The following is a 16327-nucleotide window of genomic DNA, read 5'->3' as shown; positions in this document are numbered from 1 at the left end:
CCTCCTGCAGGTTGGTGTGATGTGCTGTGATGAAAGGACATGGCGACAGAGAGGCCTATTAATAATGAAGCAGAGAGGAGACTCAGGGAGAGAGAAGGGACTGACGAGAGGCAGCTGAACATCACAGGGGAGAGCGAGGGTTTAGCAGACGTACAGAGAGCGGGGTTAAAAATGACATTTCAAATGCAACAAAAAGGGGGAGAGACAATACAGGAAGCAAGAGAGAGTGGAAGACCACCCCCTCTTATTTTGCTTTGCATTATTACTTACTAGAACCGGAGGGGGAACCAGCAATTGTACCTGAAAGAGAATAAGAAAAAGGGAGAGGAGATGAGAACTTGTTTATTTATGCATTCAATTTGCCTAAAGACTCTGCCTCATTCATCAGACTCAGGAGGCGGAGAGGGCTTAAGAGCCATTCTGCTAAATAAGGTTTGTTGTAGTCGACCTCTTGCTGTCTTCAAGTAATTACTGGGTGTCTACCGCCTACCGCTCCTTTATTCCCCGATTTAACCTTTTATTCTTCCAGAAAATCAGAGGCCCCTCATCATATATGTATGTTTTAAGAGAGCGCTGCCACTTTGCTTCAATTGAGCCCAAACTTTGTGCCTTTTTTGCATGTTTTTCCGAGATTGTATTTATAGTTAGCCTAGCTTGGCATGCATAATGCACTCTGTAGAGACCAAACTGTTTTGTGAGAATTGTTTGTAGCATTTCAACAGAGCAAGCTGCAAACATTTGAATTTTTTAATTCTGCTAATGGGATTCAGTGGTTTGAAAGCACGGTGATGAAGCTCTGAAGGCTTGTGTCGGTATAGAACTGGGTTAGAAATAACAGCATGATTTAAAAAATAATTAAAAAATGCTGACAATAGAGCCATTCTCTGCAGTGTGTGAGCAGGTACAGGTGTGTCTGACTGGGTTTCTTTCTGCGCATGTGAGTGTGTCTATGTTGGTTTGAAGGGAGAAAACTAGGGAGGGGCTGCCCTAGATTATTAATTTATCATAGCTTTCTACTGTAGCTGGCTCCACTCTTAGAGAGGATTTCCCCCCACGCACTCTGCACTGATACAGCGCTCTGATCTGCTCTCTGCAGCGAGGTGACGACAACTCGCCCAACTCAGTCCCTCCGTCATCTTCTCTCAACTGTGTTCCTTTGAACTCGTTCCTTTCATTCTGCTTCTCATTCAGGATCTCACAGTGATTATAAACCTATACACCCATCAAGCAAGGCAAATGCAGAACACTGCATGTACATTAGATTTGAACAAATATGTCATCATGAATTCTGATTAAAAACAATCAAATGAATTGTGTTAATGCTTCAGGAGAAGCTGGGATTGTTAGAGCAAAATGGTATAGAATAAATAAATACAATAATAAAATATAACTAAATAAGTACTATTGTCCCTGTCAGGATAAAGTCTCTATTTTGCAGACTTCATCTTGTCACTAAATACTTTATTATGTGTTAAATGACATCAGTTACCAGGATACAAAGCATTAGCTTACATTATCAAAAAGACTAGAAAAAGATTGTAAAAATCTAGCCTCGCTGTGCACAACGGTGACAACATCTTCCTACTAAAACATTTTGAGGAAACAAATTATTACAATACGTTTATCTGATTTATTTCACCTATACAAAAAAAAGTGCAAAGGTGATACGGGGTGATGTGCTGGACTTCTTCCAGGGATATATTAAATATAATATCTTAATTATTTAGCAAGGACTTTATTGTCTTTAAAGCACCAGGCTAGCTGTTTCCCTCCAGTCTTTGTGTTGAACTAAGCTAATCAGCTGCTAGCTTTACATGTAGCTGTCCTTTCTGTCCAAATCTTTCATTCTTTTAAACGCAGAACAAACTATCCTAAATGCAGCAGTGTCCAGGCCTTTAGAGGAAACTTTCCCTGTCTGCTGTATAGTATTGCAACATATTTAAGTAGTGCAATTTAGATCAATCAATAGTCATTTCCGGTAAAGCGGTAAAGCGAGCTGACAGACATTTAGCTAGTCAGCACTAACAGTCAGAATGATGAGTGGGATCGCCACAGAATGAACGGATGAAGTTGTTTGAGGTACGTACAGGAGTTGGGGGTCCCGTTGGGGGTCGGCAGGTAGGACCCTGCCTTCCAGGACTTGGCTTTGAAGCCCTTCTTGCAGCGCTGGCAGTCCTGGCCTGTGGTGTTGTGTTCACACTGGCACTGGAGGTTCCCGTCCAGCAGCAGGCACTGGGAGGAGTGGAGGTTACACTTACACCTTTCAAAAGAGAGGAGAACACACAGAGGGCAAAGGTGAGATGTGATGACATAAGGCCGAAAGTGGACCTGCAATCACACACTGATAGTGATAAGTGTTAATGATGCTAGGTACTACGGGGTTTTCACAATAAGAGGAGAACAAAGTGGTGCGTGTTAAAGGTCTGAGCAGAGACGGACAACAGATCTATTGTGGGTGAATTGCATTATGGTAATTATTATAAAACAAGATTAAACAAGATTAGGAGCGTATTAAAGTAAACACGGTTGCTCGTAATTTGTTGTTTACCAAGCAGTCACTGTAAATCACCATGTACAAGTGATGTCATGGCCATTTCTACTGATCATAATTCCATTGTTGAGGTCTACTAGAATAGATTATATTGTGCAATGTTTCAAACTCACATTGGTTTCTCTCACAGCATCTCTGTATAGTATGTGTATTCACTCTCTGTCCATGGCTTGCTGGAGCTCCTGCCCCCCCCCCCCTCCCTGTGAGCCCACTGTGCTCTGATTGGTCAGCTCGCCCACTCTGTTCTGATGAGTCCACCACCGTTACAGTGGAACATCAGTGATTATGTGTTACAATGGCGTTTGTTAGCAACCAGAAAATGACACCAGTAATGACAAACAGATGAGAACGCTGCGTGGGGTCTGGGTGCCGTGTTGGCGGGACGTTGCGGGGCTCGCTGCTCCGCCCTTTGAGGCTCGAGGAGCGGACAGTGTGAGCTGGATTACTGGTGTTGTTTCCTGGTTGCTGCGTGGGGTCTGCGAGACACCGCGGAGCTCAGCCTGAGCACACACTCAGGTGTGCGCGGAGATCCGCGGAGCCGCGGCTGAGAAAACATAAGGCTGAGTGAGTGAGTGTGTGTGTCACTATGACCAGGAAGAATAAAATGGAAAATGAGAAATCTCCAACGAGGCGTTCTGGGGCAGCATTGACAGGTCTTTTCTGTTCTTTTTTTTTCTCCTGAAGTTTTTCCTTGTCCGATGTGAGGGTCTAAGGACAGAGGGTGTCGTATTGTCATACTGATATTCTGTACAAACTGTGAAGTCCACTGAGACAAATGTAACATTTGTGATATTGGGCTATATAAATAAACATTGATTGATTAACTGATTGTTAGAGTTTTACTCGCTACAGGGTGTACTTTGAGGGTGTGTGACTCTGCAGACCGTTTACATGCAGAAAAAGCTACATAACACACAAGGGGATGGGTAATAACCAGAAAAGCATGACATGGGACCTTTAACATAAAGAGTAACATCTTTGGTTTTGTATGTGTGGGTTGTGTTAAGGGTGTGTGTACCTTTGCATGCATTATAAAATGTAACCCAGAAATGTGTTAAACACACTATTAATATGCAAAGACATCAAGAGTATTGCAAAAAGGTGTACTTTTATATTAAAGAAAGGCTACTCTGTTGAAATGTTATTATGTTGATCTCATTTCAGTATTCTACCACAACACACTGGCAAAGAACCCATTTCTATGTGTTGTTTGTTAGTGCCGTTTGTACAGTAGCCAGACAATCTGAGTTGATTTCCACAGCAGCTTTATTAACACCCTGAATAAAGCGTTAACAAGGAATCAAACTCTTCGACAAAGTATGGATCAATATCAAAAGTCAATGGTCCTGATTCACTGGACATAGATTTGAAACCTTTAATTGCTTCGTGAAATAGTTGAGAAAAAGTATATATTATTTTCCCTAAAGTGGAATGCAAAGTACTGTAGGTCCAAGATTGTTGGACCTACCCACTCTCTATCCCAGACCGCCCTTTTGGAGCAGATTGTTGTTTTCAATTACTGCTCGGAAATTCAAGTATCTTGAGTGTGTGTGCTCAAGTGTGCGTAAGTACATAAACATATTGTGTGTGTGTGCACAGTACGACCGCGGAGGGCAGGGCCCAGCTGGCTGAAGGTTGAAGTTCTTCTTGGTAGGAAATGAGGATCTTAAAGACATTCGGCGGCTACAACTTTAAATTACAGCCTTTTCCAGATGAGCGACTGGACTCCAATCCAGTTTGTTCCACTGGAGTGAACAGCTATCCGTCTGCATCAAATATTCAAAGAATGGCCGCTGTATTCTGGCGAGATGACTACTTCAATCTTCCTTCCTCACAACTCATCAGCTTTTTCTCATCACTTTTTTTTTGGTGGTTTATGCTAGCAACCTCAACCCAACATTACTTTCCATACAGAATGACTTAAAGTTAGAAACACACAGTAGGCCTCACAGGGGAAACAAATGGAGACAGTCGATCATGGGGAGTTGTGTCTCACATCAAGGGGCCGTCCTATAAATTACCCACGTTTCCCTCTGATCACCTGGACAAGCTGACAGAATGCGCCAGGGAGAATCCATCCTCCGACAAGGCCTTGTTTCCTGCATGCTTTCTGAAGGACACGAGCTGTCCACTTAGCGGGGAGGGAAATTGAACATCTCTTTTTCATATAGAGAATAGAGACTGAAGCGAATGTGTGTGAAATGAGACAGGTGTGTGTGTGTGTGTGTGTGTGTGTGTGTGTGTGTGTGTGTGTGTGTGTGTGTGTGTGTGTGTGATGCATTTATCTGAGAGTGACGAAGCCAGACAACAGATCAGAGAAGCAGAGGCCTGGATTGAGTGACTGACAGCGCCGGAACATATCACTGCTTCTCATCTCCTGCGTCTGCGCTGATAAATCTCATCCGTCTCATCTGAAAAGTGGAAGCACACCTGAGTGCAGGATCTAGATCAGTGGTCACCAACCTTTTTAAGCCCAAGATCACCGACCTCGGCCTAGGTGAAAGGCGAGATCTACCTATTGCAGAATTGAGTGAAGAAGACGGCCCAGACAGTGCTTCCAATTTGAGGCCTTTTATATAGGCTAATTGCATCTGAATTACTGTTACAATGAAGGCTCCATAATCAGCTCACGGCATATAGGCAGGGGTAAAGTGCTATTTTTTATGAGTGGGGGGCGGACCTCACCACCTCTAGGGGGGTCCTCACCTCCTCTAGGGGGGTCCTCACCTTCTCTAGGTCCTCACCTCCTCTAGGGGGGTCTGGGGGGATGCTCCCCCGGGAAGATTTTTTTTTCAATATTGAAGTTGAAAGCATCAATCTGGTGCACTTTGAGAGCAACATGAAGAGTTCTATGGATACCTCTCTCAGCACCCATATGAAACAGAACTGTAAACAGATGTTCTTTTTCTTTATGGATATTTTACAAATCACTCCCCTTTTAAACTTTATTGTTGTTTTACTGCCATAGTATTTCATACCTGTTTTTCATTAATTCTCTTATTGTTTGTATAACTATAATGATCATATGAAGGTGTGCCGCGGAAATAATCTTTTGAATAATTTGTGACAAAACCGTTCTAAACACTCAGAGTCCTTTAGCTCACCTGAGCCCCTCAGTCTGACAGGAGAGGACTCTCCTCCAGCTTGTTGTGGAAACAGCTCCTTATGTCCGTTAGTGCAGCTAGCTAACCAGATGCTAACATCACGGTCCCCGCTAGCACCGGTCCCTCTCTCTCCCTCTCTCCCTCTCTCCCTCCCTCTGTATCACACTAAATGCGCTATTGCCACACACACACAGAGCCGAGTTTGAATGACACAAGCACACGTGTATTTCCATGCAACTCTCTGATTGGTCTGGTGACTTGCCTCTGTTGCATTCATCGAACACGGGAAATTACAGTCCTGCCGTCCTCTCTTGTGTCAGGATGAGGTTCACGTAAAGCACGGTTAATGTATTATATTATTGAGGTGTCTCAAATATACGTCAATCAACTGGCACCTGCTAACGGGGTGGTGGATGATAGGTTTACATCTAAAAACGTATTTTTCAAACATTATTATTTTTATTTTATTTTTCTTTCTTTTGTTACTTTTTTAACGGTCCGCGATCTACCCGCACCACTCGATCGCGATCGACTGGTTGGCGACCACTGATCTAGAAGATGTAGTTTAAAATCAATACTGAAGAATTGTGATTGTCTACGTGTGATGCCATGCAGTTTTGGGTCTTGCAGGCTTAATTGCTGGAGCGGAAATGTGTGTCAATTATCCAGACAGGTGACATACTGCGTAGTTGGGGTAAAGCGTGCATTCATTTGTATCCATGAATATACCGTCATTAAATATGTAATTAAATGATTATAAAAGGCCCTATTCTGTTTAATGTAGTAAGTTTTTGTGAATTTAAATGGTCTGCAAAGGCTAACATCCTTTTGTTCTCTCCTACACACTGACTTGTGCTGCAGCACTGGCAGTATGAGAAAAATAAAGAGCTTTTTGAACATTAAAGCATGGAGACATTAGTAGAGGCACAAAATACTGATATGAAGCTGAAAATGCTGAAAATGAGCAGAATAGGTTCCCTTTAAAGCAAGGAGACGCTCTCAGGTTGAAACTTGGAGGACGATCCATCCCCTTGACCTGCTTTCTCTGACTCCTGCCACACAGCACAGCACCAGGAAGACCTAAAGTACTTCTTGCCTTGCACTCCTTCCGCATGAATGATGTGACACTCCGACTTTTCAAGTGCCATGTCTCTTAAGCTCCCTCTCTTTCGGATGACAGCTTGCACTGGGATTTCTCCCGATCCCCCTTCTTCGGTTCCTCCACGCACAAATAATACATGGGCACAAATGTTAATGTGCAAGATGTCTGCCTTCACTGCAAAGTCTTCAAAGTGGGGAGTAGCAGCTCTGAGCTGAAGGAAGTTAAGACGGGACAGCTGGATCCATCATAACCCTGTCTATTTACTCAGAGAGCAAGAGGGAGGAAATGAGAGATGGTGAGGGGAGGAAAAGACAAAGAAGGGCAAGAGCTGTGGAGAGAGAGAGTCAGAGAGGGAAGTAAGTGATTCAAATGTATTCCAGTCTACATTCGAAACCACACACACAAGGTGGTGTTTTAATTAGGTGGTGTAATTATGGGTCGATACTTCTGTTTATCCGTCTGTTGGGGACCCAGGAAAAACAAGAGTATCGTTCTTCTCAGCAATTGGGCAAAAACCACTTGTATTTACGCTAAAGCGACAAAAGCTCTCTGCATTCGTAAGAACTATGACTCTTGTTTGTTGGGAACAAAGCAGGAAGTCATGAACGTTACGGCAGATCTGTAATATGTAATGCAGCCGAACCGTGTATTACAATGCCGTTATGTGATGACTTTCAAAGAGAAAAGCAAGAACACTCGGAATTAAGTATTATTTTATTCTTTTACAATGTTTTCCGGATTTCATATCATAAAAACACCAAATCCCAGCATGCATTGCGGCTAATACATCCAATCAGCGAGCTTAAACCATAGCTGAGGATCTTGGGTAATCGCTCGAAATGCCTACGTCTGTTTCCGGTTATTTTTATTTGGAAATTCAGTTCCTGACGGACGCCAAAAATGCACGAGATTATGAAATTAAAGCAATAAATACAAGCAAGGATAATTGTGTGTTATTGGTGAGTAAATAACAGTGTGTTATTTTGAAAAGAATAACAAATTAGAAGGAAAAAAATATTTAAAAAAAACACATTTCAGTATTCTGAGGCTCTGAGCCCCATTTACTTTCCTCACAGACGGCAACAAAAGTCCGAAATTATACGATTTAAAATAAAAGCAATAATTGTGGCTTGATATTGAGTAAGAACATGTTTTTATGAACCACACAGCTTCCGGTCTTCCACGACCCGACCGGAGAAAAAGACGTGCTACAGGCACAAAACACATTATCCGTAGAAATACATTGCTTTTAAAATCGTGCTGTGCAACATGAAAAAAAGGGGGAAATCGTGTTGGTGAACACGAATCAATAGATTAAAAATCGTGCTGGTGAACACGAAATGCCGTGAGACTGGGTTGTATAGAGACACAAAGTGCAGGGAAGAAGGATGGGTGGGTCAACAAACACTGCACTTTAATACTGCTGATGTTTCCAGTTTCCTATAAAGCATTATCACAACATATAACAACATTTTTTTTTTTTAAAACATCCCACCATGGCATCAATAATTGCTTCTGTATTCCGCTGTAAGGTATGTTGTCCTGTTGTTCAGGAATATTCATCAGTAATCAGAACTTTGGTTCCTTGTCACCTTTAGTCTATAAATTGAAGTGACCTTGGGGATTATATCCCTGCATTGTCTTGTGTGTGGGAATAATAGTTTTAGGTTGTGCAAATAAACATGCATTTCTAATACTTTTTGATTTAAAGGACTGGTTAGCTTGAAGTTAAAAACGTGAGGAGTTAAAACCTGGTTGATTGGGTTACAGCTTGTATTACTGTATATAAATAAACTTGCCTTGCCTTGCCTTGCCTTACTGGTGAAATGACACGTGTGTCGACCAGCAGGGCTACCAAACATAACGTGATAGGACCTTTTTAATTGCCACCAAAAAAAAGGCATTAACACAAAATGTGAATACTGAAATAAATCCAAGATAGACTTCTTAATACAAATAATCAACGATATGTTGTGCTTACCAAGTCCTTAATGAATAATGTCAGCTGCTAAATGGCATCTTGTCGTTTTTAATGTATGATTTTAAGTTACTATTTGTATGTCCCTTCAGGTTACCTTCCTCCAACCTACAGGGGATAGTATTTCTCAACTTTTGCTTCAGTTTTGCATCCATATAGAATACAATCATATATCGCCAATTTGCACCAATATGTGTGTTCTTTAAGAAATATGATACTGGATTTTAGTAAGAGTTTTATTCAGCATATATCTCTCAAGTTTCTAAAATGTTAAGACTTAATGTCACTGCAGAACTTCATCTTACTTCCTATCTCAGTTGTTCTTTTGCTCTTGTAAAACAATATTCATTTGTGGTATATAGTTAACATTTTAATGGTTGTGTTAAAGCAACACAAAGCACTTTAAAGTAAACGTCACAGAAACGGTGGTAAAAAAAATCAATGGCAATTTAAGACAGGATATGACGTACTTTCCAAGTATTTGACCCGACAATGATTTATCATTATCAAAGTGTTTTTGAAACCTAAACCCACCCATGCAGGATGGGAAGGCCTCTGTGGGGTCAAATAATAGGTTTGTAACCCGACCACGTCCCTGTGACGATACAAGAAATCACACTTTGTTGAAAAAATATTGCATATGAACATTATCCGTCCGGTAATTATGTATCCTCCAAAACATACAATATACTGTAAAACCCTTTAGTAGGATGAAAACACAAATATTTGTAGTAATGATTACTATATATGTATTTCCTGCATATCTGCATGAACTCAATGATCTGTAATAATGATCTAATAGCCATGTACACATCAGTGCCTGTGTGTGTTTCTCTGTCCGTTCTCCTCTCAGTCTGTCTCTGTGAAGTCATGTCGGCCCTGTGTATTTAATGATGTGAGGGCTTCCTGTTTTAGACGGCAGAGACGCAGCAATTAGGGGAATAAATAATAAGAAAGATAAACAAACATCAAGGGGGAGTCATGTGGTGGCGGAGCCTGAGAAAGCAGCTGGAAGCAGCAGTTAATGGGGCTTTATCTGTCTCTTTACTGTATCTATTCCTCCATTCCTCTCCGGGGACGCAGCTATCACTCCCACTCCCTTCTTTCCTTTCTACTCCTACTGTATTTTTCAACTTTTGCTCCCTAATTCAATTAGCTGTGACCGCTCGTTCCAGTCTTTTCCTTTTGCTCTTTGTTTTTTGATCTCACATTTGATCCTCCAACTCTCTCCGTCTTTTAGCTCTTTTAGCTCTTTTGCTTCTGCGCGTTGCACCGTGCGATTCACATAAATGTGATGTGAAACCATCAGTGTGCACACTTAGACAGGACATTACAGTGAGCATGAAACCTATAGATTGTCACTTTAATATGAAATAAAACCGAGAAGGCCGGAAATGTACATATTTTAGATGTTAAAAACTAAAAATGTAGCATAAAAAATGACTTGAATGGTGAATATATTGATCTCTCTCTTTACTCTAGTCAACCTATTCTTGTATCTGCTGTATTTTTCCACTTTTGGGCCCCAATTTATTCTGCTGCGACCACTCGTTCCAGTCTTTCTTTTTTGATCTCACATTTGATCCTCCATCTCTTTCCGATGTTTACCCCTTTAGCTCTTTTGTTACTGCCCATTGCACCAGAGCTCACTGAGGAGGGTTGTGTTTGAGAGGAGTTTGGGTGGAGAGAACAGAGGGGTGTAGGCTTATTTTGTCAGTCCAAAACTCTAATTGATTCAGGAAATCTCTATATTTCAGAAGCTGAAACAGTGTAAAAAATCACTTGAATGATAAATTGGTTAACAAAATATTGATCTCTATCGATAAGTCGACCTATCATTCTCAGAAAGAGAAAACTGTTACTACATCCCAGTTTCTTAAAGTTCAGTTATGTCTTTAAATGTCTTGTTTTGTCAGTCCCAAACACAAAGTTAAATGATATAAAACAGAGAATAGCAGGAGATCTCCTTATTTGAATTGTTGTAAAGGATCAGATGTTATCTCTTCTCTGTAAGCTGCACTGTTCTGTAGGCTAAAACTTCAAGTGTGAATCTATACGCCTACTGCCTGAATCTGCTTTATGGTTTTCACTTTCTTTTGTTCATTTGTTCTGTTTTTAATTCAGCAGGTGAACCTGTATGTTCATAAAACAGTGTGTGTGAGCTTAACTGTGTTTATTACACTTTTTGCTCCGTGAACTCGCAAGTGCAGCGCAAACGAAAAGGGATGTTTGATTTATTTTCTGTCCTCCCGTTATGCAGAAAGTTGAAGACCTTAAAGTAACACGAGTAACAAGCTTATTAAGTGTATTACTGCTGTTACATGTAAATGTTACATTACTGCGTTACAGACAAATGTAATCTGATTACTGTAATGCATTTCCCCCTAACACTGGGTGTAAAGGCGGTGCAGGGGGTGAGTAGTCGGTTCAGCAGGGAGCAGGGCAGCTGTGTCAAAGCTGACAGTCTGCCTGACCACGTGGTACAGCTGTGAAACTCAGAGGAGGAAGAGGAGGAGGAGGAAGGTCCGCATTGACGTGCTCTGACCTGCGATGACAGACCGCATCGATGCAGCTCTGACCCAGCAGGAGATCTTCTTCTTCTTCTTCTCTGTGTTCGATCAGCCGTCACTGAGAAGGCCCACTCTCTATTCGTAACAGCTCCCCATCCAGTGGCGTAACAAGGTTGTGATTGGCCCCGGTGCAAATATTGTTTTTGCCCCCCCCCCCCCTATCGTCACAGACATAAGCGCACAGTGATGCGCTCACACACGCACGGACATACACAACCACTCAGAAGCGCCACATGTATAGGCTATCAACAACAGCCTGCCCTGGCCTCAGACCACCACAGCCTGACAACGGCACAGCGAACTAAGAAGAGGATTACACCTGTTAACTTGATGTTTGTCTCTGGGGAATGGGCCGGTAGGCCTACATAGACCGGTTGCTATAATATAGCTTTTGATCTTGGCGTCGGGGGTCTCAATAGCGCCATAGAGTCCCCTATTGGTTGGGGCCCTTGGGGGAACTGTTGGACCACCGCCGGGCACAGCCAAATCCAGCCTCTCCTCCTGGCTGGCTGGAGAAGAAGGTCGCACAGCCACGGATACAGCTTCCCTTGTGGAGCTAGATGGCAATGATGGTGGTGAGGCAGGTGAGCTATCGCTAGCCTCCGGCTGCTGCTGCACGTCAACATTGCTAACGTTAGCGCTCAATTTCGAGGATAATGTATGACACATTTGTTTTTCCAATTTTGTCACTTTAGCTGTTACATCTCCTTGTTCTCTCTTGTCCTTTCTCTTTTGAGCGCCGCTCTTGTGCTTTGGTTTGCTGTACATTATAAATGCAAGCTATTACATTTTTTATAATGCTACCGAACTTGCTGCTGCTAGCTACAGTACAGTACAGGTTGATTAAACGGTTCGCTCGTCACGCAAGATATCACATGACATGAAAGGGAACAAGGTCATTGGACAGACAAATTACAAATTAATTTAGGTTGCTTGGTTACTTTGAAGACTGCGTGAACCGGTCAATGCCATTGGGGCCCCAATAAAAAAATATTTAAAAATAATATTTTACAAATATTTAAAAAACATATTTTTCTTTTTTTGCATGGGCCCCGGTGCGTTGCACTGGCTGCACCATCGATAGTTACGCCACTGTCCCCATCCCCTGACGCCACAACATACACAACCGGCAGCTACACACACACACAACCTGATGGAGTAATAGTGGAGTGAGAGCCTAATGGGCAATGGGTGTCAGTGCTTTTGTCAGGGAGAGACTTAACACCTGACCAGGGCTGACTACTGGGAGCCACATGCAGGAAGAATTAAGTGAACAGAAACAATGCAGAGCTTTACAGTAAGCTTTACACTTTGTGAAGTGCAATCAAAGTGATGTTTGTTCCACAGAGGACTTCATTTCACTTAGTTCTGTGGGTGACACTTTTGTATCTAAAGATTAAGATCCTCCCTCTTCTAATAAATGTGTTTTTGCTTATTCTTACTTCTCTTGGATGTTTGACCTTCACTGTGCAGGATGATGTATGTGCACAGTTTCACACCAGAAGGCTTTTTACACATTAATCTGCTGAAGGGGGGAATGTCTGTCCTTGCCTTGAATCTGAATTTAAGATGTGGAGTCGACGTACAAGTGGGATTTTGTGACATCACACCTAGTTTGACAGCAAGTTGTGGTTGAGTATTTGATCGGTAAAATGTAAAACAAATAGTTTTGGCCATCACAGTTTCTCAGAGCCCAAGCTGAGTATTTAAATGTCTTCCTTTGTCAGTAGAAACCCCAAATCATATTGACTTTAAAGGTCCCATGTCATGCTTTTCCGGTTATTACCCGTCCCCTTGTGAGTTATGAAGGTTTTTATGCATGTAAACGGTCTGCAGAGTCACAAACCCTCAAAGTACACCCTTTAGCGAGTAAAACTCTAACACAGAAAAGACCTCCCCAAAACGCCTCGTTGGAGATTTCTCATTTACTTCCTGGGTATCGCTACGTAGGGATACCCAGTAGCCACGCCCAGAGCTATGGCCGCACCCTCTGCCAGCCTTTCACAAAACAAACCTTCCCAAACCTTTCAGCGATTCATGCCGGATATGTAAAGCGTAGGGCACTGAAGAACGATGCTGTTCCTACTTTGTTTGGACCAGCGGGAGATTCGGGTACACAACCTGTAAGTATTCATTGTTGTTTGTGTATTTATGACGTTTAAAACAAACAAGGTATCTACCACGACTGTTTAAATGGGTAAACGTTTTTCGGGCTGCTATGTTGGGATGGCGGAGAAATGCCCTCCGCAGCAGACCCATTCTCACAGCGTTATAAACCTTTTTCTTACTCAATATCAAGCCACACTTATTGTTTTTACTTCGGCTGTGAGTGTTTGTGTGCTCAGGATGAGTTTCGCTTGTTCTCGCTAGGGATGCACCGAATATTCGGCCACCGAAAATTATCGGCCGAAAATGGTTAAAAAGGCCCTTTCGGCCGAAAGCCGAAAGGGCCATACATAACACCTGACGTGGAAACGTTACTCGTGGATGGGGCTACAGGGCTGCTAGAAAGACGGTCGAAACCGGTACATTCCTCCGTCTGCATGCGGTGCACTTTTGCTAAATGTTTAGACAAATTGCTCGTGCTTACATGCTAAACTCTTATTGCACTTATGGTAACAAGTATTCTCCACATCGAGACGGGTAAAGTTTAACCACACCTCGGAGCGCGTTCTCTCCGCCATCTCCGCAGTGTGCTCCGCTGCATGTAGCAGCTGCGTGTGTGTAAACTGCCCCGCCCCCTCGCACACAGACGGGGGAGAGAGATCTCGTCTGATCGAAAATACATCATAGACGCATTTGTTGTCTTTGCATATTAGAAACGAGTTGGCGACACTAAGACTGCGATATCATGTTTTTTAGCAATAATACATGACATATATAAATGTACTGTATGCATTCAAAAGTGCTGAATAAATGTTTTATGGACCCATAATAGTGATTATTATTTAAGTTAAGTTTTGCCATAATCATGTCTATTTCCATAATCAGGTAGCTGAACAACATTGGTAAAAAATGTATACATTATATATATATATATTTCTATTAATCATTTTCGGCCTTTCGGCATTCGGTTTTCGGCCAACTGTTTCCTATTTTCGGTATCGGTTTCGGCCAAGAATTTCCCATTCGGTGCACCCCTAGTTCTCGCTGTATCTATCTCCGACACGGAAGCCCTGTCTGCTCCTCACAGCAGCTCCTCACGAGCAGCTGCACGTCGCTTGACCAATCAGAGCACACTGGGCTCACAGGAAGGGGGGGGGGGGGGGGGGGCGGCGAGCTCCAACAAGCCATTTGGGACAGAGAGTGAATACCTGGTGAATACACATACTTTACAGAGATGCTGTATGAGACACCAATATGAGTTTGGAAAATTGCACAGTATAAATCTATTCTAGTAGACCTGAACAATGGAATTATGATCAGTAGAAATGGCCATGACATGGGACCTTTAATATGATATAAAAACAGAAAGTGCTGGTACAGAAAAGCTTTATATTTTAGAAGGTGAAAATCAATTGAATGATTTTTTTTAAATATATTTATCTTTTTATGCCTTAGTTGACTTATATTGCAGCTAGATGAATCATTTTATTTATAAAATGTCAGAAAGTAGTGAAACATATGTTGACCCTAAATGTCTTGTTTTCTCAGTCCTAACCCCAAGGCAATTCAGTTTAATGTGATATAAAACAGAGAAAAGTAGGAAATCTCCATATTTGAGAGGCTGAAAACAGCTTTGTCTTCCATGAAAAATGACTTAAATGATTGATAAATTATCAAAATAGTTGGGAAATAGTTTATTGTTGGTCAATGAGTCCACACATTATTGCAGCAATTAACACAAATGTGATGTGAAAAGTTGAAACCATCAGTGGACACACTAGAAATGGACATTACAGTGGAGTAAATGTCTTAAAATGTCTCTTGATGTCAGTCCAAAACCTCAATATACTAATTTGAATATAAAATAAAAGAGAGAAGGCCGGAAAAATGCATATTTAAGAGGTTGAAAACGGCATTTACCGCAACTTTTGAATCAAAATATTGATCTGTTGATTGATTGGTCCACTTTTCATTGCAGCTGCAGCCCACAAATATGACGAGGAAACTTTAAAGGATTACCAAACACTGAGAATTGGATATAAAGGGAATAGATGAGACATCTTGTGCCCAGTATTAAAACAGAAAGGACATTTTATTTGTTCTGGATTTCTCAAAGAGGGAGTAGGAGTAGATGTCATTTTAACACGCCTGTTTCATTTTTTGTGAGAGAACCATATCAGTCATAAAACATGTCTGGAGGTGATATTTAAGTACGTCCATTAATTCTAATCTGATTGGCGGAGGGCGGCCTGCAGGAGTCTGTGTGCCAAGCGCAGTGGGAAGCGACGTAGCGAGGAGTGTGTGTGTGTGTGTAGCGTGAAGCCGGATCATTGATCAGCAGCACGCCTTATTGGCTTCGGCTGTAGTCTTTATCATCGCATCCCCTCCCACTTCCTCCCTCGCCTCACCTCGTAAATTCACAGCGGCTAATTGGACATGACTGCATTTATGTTCCAGCTTCATAAATGTCTTTCTCTGAAGGGAGAGGATCGATTTTCCTGGAGTGCAGCCTCCCGTATAGCGTGAGTCTCTTCAAACGTTGGACCCTTCCCCTCACCTTGTTTTTCCTCCCTCCCCTCAATCCATCCCTTTCTCCCACATGTGTGTGTTCCTTCTCCTCCCTCCAGACTAAACGAGTAATCTATGACTGACCTCCCCTGAAATCATGTCGTGAGCAGGGATTACACGGCGCCTCCTCTCATAACCACAGAGGTTTGTACACACATCACATACCATTTCTTTAACCTCTCCACTCAAGCTTATTATGTCATTATCTGATATTAGTTGAAGTGATTATCTAAAGACTCTTGTTGACACTAGTTTTCCATTTTCATTCTCGAGTCATTATGTATCCAAAGATTGAATTCCCTCCAACACTACTTTATTTTTGCTTATTCTTACTTCTCTTGAACAGGA

General features: G+C 42.0%; 1 protein-coding gene across 1 annotated transcript in view; it reads right to left on the bottom strand.

Annotated features, from left to right (window-relative positions):
- The window catches only part of LOC117533107 (netrin-G2), an 86164-nt gene that overhangs the window by 31093 nt on the left and 38744 nt on the right, over positions 1-16327 (bottom strand). Inside the window, exons 4-5 of the mRNA XM_034196740.1 lie at positions 2088-2260; positions 271-300 (exon numbers count right to left, since the gene is read on the bottom strand). Coding sequence (XP_034052631.1) covers positions 271-300; positions 2088-2260 — 203 coding nt within the window. The remainder of the gene's footprint in view (positions 1-270; positions 301-2087; positions 2261-16327) is intronic.

Source organism: Gymnodraco acuticeps, unplaced genomic scaffold (assembly GCF_902827175.1).
Source record: "Gymnodraco acuticeps unplaced genomic scaffold, fGymAcu1.1, whole genome shotgun sequence".
Taxonomy (NCBI): Eukaryota; Metazoa; Chordata; class Actinopteri; order Perciformes; family Bathydraconidae; genus Gymnodraco; species Gymnodraco acuticeps.
Note: the sequence above shows the minus strand (reverse complement) of the source record. Positions and strands in the feature narration are given on the sequence as shown.